We start from the raw sequence: 7,909 nt of genomic DNA, 5'->3' as shown, positions 1-7,909 counted from the left end.
TGAGTACTGTCCATTTATTCTTACTCTTTGCTTGCTGTCATTTAACCAATTTTTAATCCACAAGATAACCCAACCTCTTATCTCATGACTGCTAAGTTTTCTCAGGAGTCTTTGGTGGGGTATCTTGTCAAAAACCCTTTTGAAAGTTCAAGTATATAATGTCTACCGGGTCACCATTATCTACATGCTTGTTCACTTTATCAAAAAACCTCAAAAGGGTGGTGAGGCAGAACTTCCATTTGCAGAAGCCATGATGATTTTCCCTCAGCAAAGTTTGGGCCTCTATGTGTCTCATAATTATATGTTTGATTATATTTTCTAATAATTTGCCTGGGGATAGATGTTAGGCTGACTGGCCTGTAGTTTCCTGGTTCCCCTCTGAACCCCTTTATAAAAATTGGTGTAACATTTGCTGCTCTCCAGTTTTCTGGTACAGTGGCTGAATTTAGGTTACATATGTGTGTTAGTAGATCAACTATCTCACATTTGAGTTCCCTAAGAACTCTGGGGAGTATGCTATCAGGACCTGGGGACTTAGCAGTTTTTAATTTCCCCAGTAGGTCTCAAACTTCATCTCTTGTCACCTCAATTGGACTCAGTTCTTCAGACTCCCTTCCTGAAAATAGTGGCTGTGGCATGGGTACATCCTACACTTTCCTTAGTGAACACAGAAGCAAAAAAAAAAAAAAAAAAAACCATTGCACTTTTCTACCATCTCCCCATCTTCCTTTAGCAATCCTTTTATTCCTTGGTCATTCTGGCTGGATTCCTGCTGGATATATTTAAATGAATGCTTATTGTTTATCTTTTAGCAACCTGCTCCTCAAATTTGCCTTTTGCATGCCCAATTAGTAACCTACATTTCTTTTGCCAGAGCTTGTGAACCCTTCTGTTAAATTCATTGGGACACACTTTCCACTTTTTAAAAGAAGTCTTTACTTTTTATAGTTTCATTGACTTGTGTTGTTAACCATGTAGGCATTCTTTTCAACTTGGCAGTGCTTTTCCTAACCTGTGGAAAGCATTCTATCTGGGATTCAATTAGTGTGGTTTTAAGTAGCTTCCAAGCATCCGCTAGGGATTTCCACTCTCTTGTGCTTCCCTGTTGGCTTCCTTTTTTCCTCATTTTTGTAAAGTTCCCTCTTTTTAAATCAAATGGTACAGTTTTGGACTTTAGGGGTAAATTTCTATTGACATGAATGCTGAGCTTAATATCATTGTGGCCACTGTTCCCAACCGGTGGAACAACCACTACATCTCTCACCAGGTCTTGAACCCCACTGAGAAACAAGTCCAAGATCACTACCTCTCTTGTTGGCTCTGTGACCAACTGTTCCAGTGCACAATCATTTATGGTATCTAGGAATCTCATCTCTACAGCATGATTTGAGCACATGTTTATCCAGTCAACATGACGGTAGTTGGACTCCTAGTATCATAACATTTTCTGCTTTGTCACCTCCCTTATTTCCTTCTCCATCTCAAGATCAGCCTCAAGACTTCGATCAGATGGGTGATGGCACACTTCCACTTTTAAGTAATCCTTAGGGCCCAGTGTTTCCACCCATATTGCAAGTGTTAGGGAGTTAATTCCCCTGATGTTTTCTAACTCATTTGATCCTTTGCCCTCTTTGATGTACAATGCAAGAACTCCCCTGGTTGAGGCAGGCAATGAGGGAGAAGGAAGAGAACCAAACTGGGTATTAACACATTGCATCTGCAGAAGCATGAAATTAGTTTAATTGTTGCTGTCTATAAGAGGCCATACAACAATATACACAGTCTAGTCCTAAGATTCATTTAGTAGACCGACACAGACATTTGAGGGGCTCAGTTAGTGATGGGGCAGTCTTCTGCATTACTGACATCTCCTCTAATCTGCAAGGTAAATATGCAAAGATGTGTCAGATTTTTGCCATCAGATCTTACATCAAATCTGAGGGTTGATAAGGATAGACATTTGTTCACTTGCCCATCTGGATTTTTTAGATTTTAAAGATTTGACTATTCTGAACTCCCAGCTAATTTGCACAATCAAACTACAGTTCCCATCATGCTCTTGCATGTGAGAAAGGGGATGCAAGCACAGGGAGCTATGACTGCCTTTGGGATAACCACATGGTTTGTACCTATAATTGCATGTCTCACCATGCCCTGTTCTTTCCTCACCTGATTTTATGACAATCTTTCAGGGCTATATCAGATTTGGTTCCCTCTTTTGGAGAAAAAAAATGAAACTCAATTCCACTGGGGTAGATCCTATTTTTTGTAGATTTAATTAATTTGCCCATCAAACTTTATCTTGCACAAGTGGCCCCCAAGCAGCTTGCCTAAGAAAGCTGTCCAAATTTTTGGAAGGGAGAGCCATGTAGTTCCTGAGCTAGTTAGAAAAGAATGTGCTTGAGGAAGCTCCCCAGCCCAACTGAGCAGAGTTCCAATCAGGGCAGCATCCTTCGGAATCATTAAGGCTCAGTTAAAGACTCTGCAGCTGAGGGGGAGCCAAACGAAAGGTGGCGAGCAAAAACCAGTGAAGTACAGAGGCATGAATAAATGCAATGGTCACAGTGCTTTTGGTGTAGCTCTAGTTTCGACCCATTTCTGCTCGAAAGCATCTTGCAATGTTGTGTTCCACAGGAGAAGCAACTGCTGGTGGTACCATGATAACCATGAGGGGCAAATACACATGTGGCCTGAATACTATCAGTGGAGGTTGGGGCTGCTGCCAAGAACCTCCCTGCTTTGTTGAAAGGTGCCAGCTGTTACACTGCAAATACAACAGAGCTGACAATAGAAAGCATTTTCAGCCAGCAGATCAAGAAGCAAAGTACGAGCTAGTGATGCCACCCAACTACATCAGGCACTCTGGGAAAACTCCAAGTCCTGGAAATTCCAAAGCTTGGAATACTAACAAAGCAACAATTCAACCAGTAGGGAGGAGGAGAGGATGATCCACCTTACTTCCTCCTTTCCTGTCACAACAGCCACAGAAGAGGAAGAAGAAGGAGAGATAGCTAGATGATGGAGCCACCCCACCACCACCAAGAGGGATGAAGAAAGAGGAGAGAAAGCAGAAGAGGAACTGAAGGGCTCCCAGACTGGGGCAGGGAATTATAAATCAATGCACACTGCCAACCTAAGCAGGTCTATTTAATGGAGCTACCTCCCTGGTAAGTGGTCTTAGGATCGCATGGTTAGAACTCTCAGAAACGAACTTTACCCAGTGGGTTCTTTTCATTCACTTATAATCACACATCCTAATCCAAATGAAGGCAGGTGGAGGTCATCTATGCCTACTGTGAACAGACACCATGAAAAATGACTCCTTTTACTACTGATGAATGGGCCTCCTTCATCAAACAGTAGTGGACTCAACTATCTTTTTAAATTAATCTAAACTGATAGCAATTTTGGGTGCCCAAGGCAAAAAGCAAACAAAAAAAATTTATTCCAGGGATGTTATTTTTTTTAAAAAAAGAACTAAGTTGCATGCCGGTTTCATCTTGTCTGGACCTGGGCCTCCTACATGGCTATATCCTAGGTGTCAGCCCAGTTGCCAAGTACTAGTTAGCCTAAAACAAGATATAAAACAATAGAGAACAGGCAAAACAAGCAAAACCACAAACTCATCCAGTGTTTAGAATGTCACATGTCTTCGAACATTCACTAAAATTTCATCTATCATTCTCTTGGTTGCAGTAGCCTTCCCTACACATTTTGTGCAGCAAGGAATGTCCCCCTTTTTCTTGAGTACCCCAATATTATTAACCTTGGGTGAGGGAGAGCTATCACTCCCTCTCTCACAGCAAGAATTGTGCAGAGAGGTTGCATCTTCCTTATGGTTTACCAGTTTCTTCTGTTCCTCCAAATGGAAACTGGACTGAGGGCATGACGGAAAGAGCCATCAGATGAAATGCAGAAGAAAAAAGGGGGGGAAACACCACCACTATTTCCTCCCTGCCAACATGAATTCCTTCAAGTACAAAGTCTAAGCCGGCTCCCAGTTCTTGAAAGTAAAGCAAACACTAAAGTCCGTTCTGTCTGCTGTAGCTGAAGCTGGACTCCTCAATTTGAGTGTCTGTTAGGTTCGAGATTTTGGGCTGTGTCCTTCCGATCTCTTCCAAGGCGCAGGCTAGAGAGTCTAAGTCACCGTCATGCTGATGTCTGGCTTCCCACAAGTCCAAAATGACAGCAGATGGGCTGCGCTGAGTCGCAAAATAAGACAAATTCCTACAGGGAGACAAAGGCAAAATCAAAGTGGTTAGGACATGGGAATGCTGACTGTCACCAGTAAGACTGTGACATTGAGGTCAATCCATCATCAGTCCAACATGAAGCTCACCTCATAAACTCCACAAGGATGTTGCTGTTTCTTTTTTTAAAAAAAATGTATCTCACCATTCTACTTGTTTAATTAAAATCCTTCAGGGTGTCTTACAAAAAAAAAAAAAAAAACCCACCAATAACCAATGACCCTAAAACTCTGAGACAGAAGGCACTTTCACACATGCCAAATAATCCACTTTCAATCCGCTTTAATGGCCGTTTGCAAGTGGATTTTGCCAGTTCACACAGTAAAATCCAGCTTCAAAGTGCATTGAAAGTGGATTGAAAGTGCATTATTCCACATGTGTGAAAGTGCCCAGAATAAAACAAACATGAGTAAATAAGAAGAGACAAAGAACTCTATCAATAATCAAATACACAAGGGGGGGAAATACAAACGCCTCCAGTTTGTGCCTAAAAGAAAGTAGAGCTGGCATTATATATCACAGGGAAGGTATTCCACAGTGTGCCACCACAAAAAAGGACCTATCCCTGATCACCTGCTCCTACTCAGAAGGGCAGGGGCCTCAGAGGACAACTTTAAAGAACAGGTAGGTTCATATGGGCTTATTCTGAATTGTTGGCTTTTCCTGGCACTTTTGGAAAGCATAACAACAGTCACTGAAGAGGGCCCTGGCACTGCATTCTGGGAAAGCACCGTTTCAGCTAAAAAGGAACAAAAGTTTGGCTTCTCAGGACTGCATAAACAAGGTGATTTGTATGGACGGGGATAGCTGTATCCTAGTTTAAATAACAAGCGTTTCTAAAATGACATCCATAATTTAGTAGCAAATGATGATGGCATAAGGAAATATTATGTATTTGTATGCAAGGCGAGAGAGTGAAGATATTTGCCTTTCTACAGGGGTCTGGTGTGCTTTGGCATAGACCCTGGTTTTTTAGTTGCCTCTCTTCAACTGGGCTTTTTTGATTTTGCAAAAAAAAAAAAAAAAAAGTGAACCCATGATTTATGGAAATGTTCGGGACATCCATTTGCAAAGGACCTAGTGGAACAAACTGGGTTTTTTTGAATGCACATTATTCTCCGACTCTGCCATTAAGCCTGCCTCTTGACAAATTGACTTGAGTATTTCCTCTGGGGATAATCATCCAAGTCAAACCTATTGCACAAGCATGCATATGCATAATCATATTTACATACCGCTCCATTATACATAATACATGCATGTATAAGCCCTGAAAAGTTTGGATTTCCTGGGGTTATGTTGAAATTGCTATAGAACTGGAACTGCTTTAAAAAAAAAAAACACTTCCAGATGGAACTAAGGCAGAGTTCACAAGTGCTTGCCCACTGATTATGTAGAACAGCTATCACAGGTTACCCTCCAGGGACAAGAGTTTTCCTCTCTTTTCACATAGCCTCCAAACTAAGTATGCTTCCCAAGTCTTCCTTGATAGGACTTCTTGTCCATGCCGCGGGATCATATAACACCAGTGTTAAAACAGCTGCACTGGCTCCAGCTGGAGTATCGGATCAGGTTCAAGGTGTTGGTTTTGACCTTTAAAGCCTTACATGGTTTGGGACCATCGTACCTGTGGGACCGCCTCTCCTGGTATGCCCCCCAGAGAACCTTACGATTTGTGAATAGTAATTTACTGGTGGTCCCCGGCCCGAAGAATGTGCGGCTGTCCTCAACAAGGGCCAGGGCTTTTTTGGCCCTGGCCCTGGCCTGGTGGAATAGTCTTCCTGATGACATCAGAGCCCTGCGGGACCTTAGGGAATTCTGCAGGGCCTGTAAAACGGAGCTATTCTGCTGGGCCTATAATTGAGGGCAGTTGCAAGAAGAAGATCCATCTTTACTGGCCTCCCCATCCTACCCCCTTTTTGAAATCTGGGGGCTGATCAGCTAATATTTGTCGCTGTGGCACCTAGGGTAGTTACGGCCATCTGAGTAGGGTTTTTAATGGTTTTAATGATCATGGTTTTAAGAATGTTTTAGATGTTTTCTGGATGTAATCTGTTTTTAATCATTGTTATCCGCCCTGAGCCTGGCTTGCTGGGAATCAGGGCAGGTTATAAATTTGAATAAATAAATAAAAAATCAATCAAAGATGCATCCTTTTCAGCCATTTTATATGTCCAGATTTTGGGATGGAATGGTACATTGGATAACAATTTGATTACTATTATTACTATGGAAGTATGGCTTGCATGATGTATTGAATAGATGTACATCTTGCGTGCATTCACAGGAACAAAGTCCACAGCAATGCGTAGTAGATCACTGGATGAATAAGAAGAACACTTGACGCAACAAAACTACAGAAGAAGCACCGAACAGAACAAGTGGTGTATTTCTAATCCTACTCAAAACACATTACCTTTTGATAGCGGCAATTTACATGTTAAAGAATAATCTTAACGTGGGAGATTTGTGAATTGATCTTGTTAAGTGATATGTGGAGGAAGAAGCTGATTCAGATCAGAGTCAGAGCACAGTGGGGAGGGGGAAATAACCCTTTCCCCCATGCCATTTGTCTTTACATTGAGGGAACATACCAGCAATAACAGCATGTTTGCCCAATATGGCAAAGAACATTTGTATAAGGTTGATAAAGGTGGTTTACAACAGTGTTTTCCACTGTTCTTTGTACTTCCATCAGTAGCCAGTTCCAGAACTTCAGTCAACTACTGAAAAAGCTCTGGAACAGGTTACTCTGTTGGAAATTTTGATACGATGAGCAGAGCTGGCATATATATTCATACCAGGAGAGGCAGTCCTTTAGACATGTGGGTCCCCTGTTGTGTACGGCTTTAAATCAGAGGTCTCCAAAATGGTGCCCATGGAAGCTATGGTGCCTGCCAGGACTTCCCTTGGTGCCTACTGAGCTTTTCAGAAAGTGGGTGGGCCATTGTAAGACAGGGTTTGTTATTGGCTGCCATCATTAAAATGAAAGGGCTTTCTACTGGAGGATCAGGAGGCTGGTAAGCACCTGGACATTCCTTAATCACTGTGGTTCCATTCCACCTTCGGGGTTTCTTTCTTCCCAGGAGGTGTGAGGAGGGAGGCATTCCATTTGGCTCCACCTCCTATGGAAGCCATTTTTGGGTGGCGCTCACCACTCCCTCTCAAAATTCCAAATGTGCCCATAGGCTCAAAAAGGTTGGGGACCCCTGCTTTAAAGGTAAAAAAAAATCTTAAATTGAACCCAAAAATACATCAGTAATTAATGCAGGGTAAAAGAATCAACATGCCTGCTCCTCGATTGTGGCCCCCATCTCAATCAACCCTCTCTCCCACATTTACTAATACAACATGCTCAGCTCAGATCGTTTCTTTGCAGATCTTCCAATGTCTCGTCTAATTTGGTCCTTAGTCATGAGATAGCTTTGACTATACATATATGGGTATTAGCTCCATATCTGGAAATGCTGCTTCAATTCAATATTGTTGAATCCTCATCGCCCAGATATGTGGGGTGCTTCTGTCTACCATGAGTCTACTATGAAACACAACTGACAGACACCAAGATGGGTTCTGCTGTCCATACAGCTGGCTTTTTAAATTGAGCTCCAAGGTGTTGTGTGGCCCTGTAAACATTGTGAAGCTGACTATAGAACAAA

At 42.2% G+C, this 7,909-nt stretch overlaps 1 protein-coding gene across 1 annotated transcript in view; it reads right to left on the bottom strand.

Annotated features, from left to right (window-relative positions):
• Positions 1–3,952: 3,952 nt before the first annotated feature.
• UNC5D (unc-5 netrin receptor D) overlaps positions 3,953–7,909 on the bottom strand; it is a 423,168-nt gene continuing 419,211 nt past the window's right edge. The window contains exon 17 of the mRNA XM_056860892.1: positions 3,953–4,227. Coding sequence (XP_056716870.1) covers positions 4,023–4,227 — 205 coding nt within the window. The 3' untranslated portion in view covers positions 3,953–4,022. The remainder of the gene's footprint in view (positions 4,228–7,909) is intronic.

Source organism: Euleptes europaea, chromosome 14, assembly GCF_029931775.1.
Source record: "Euleptes europaea isolate rEulEur1 chromosome 14, rEulEur1.hap1, whole genome shotgun sequence".
Lineage (NCBI taxonomy): Eukaryota > Metazoa > Chordata > Lepidosauria > Squamata > Sphaerodactylidae > Euleptes > Euleptes europaea.
Note: the sequence above shows the minus strand (reverse complement) of the source record. Positions and strands in the feature narration are given on the sequence as shown.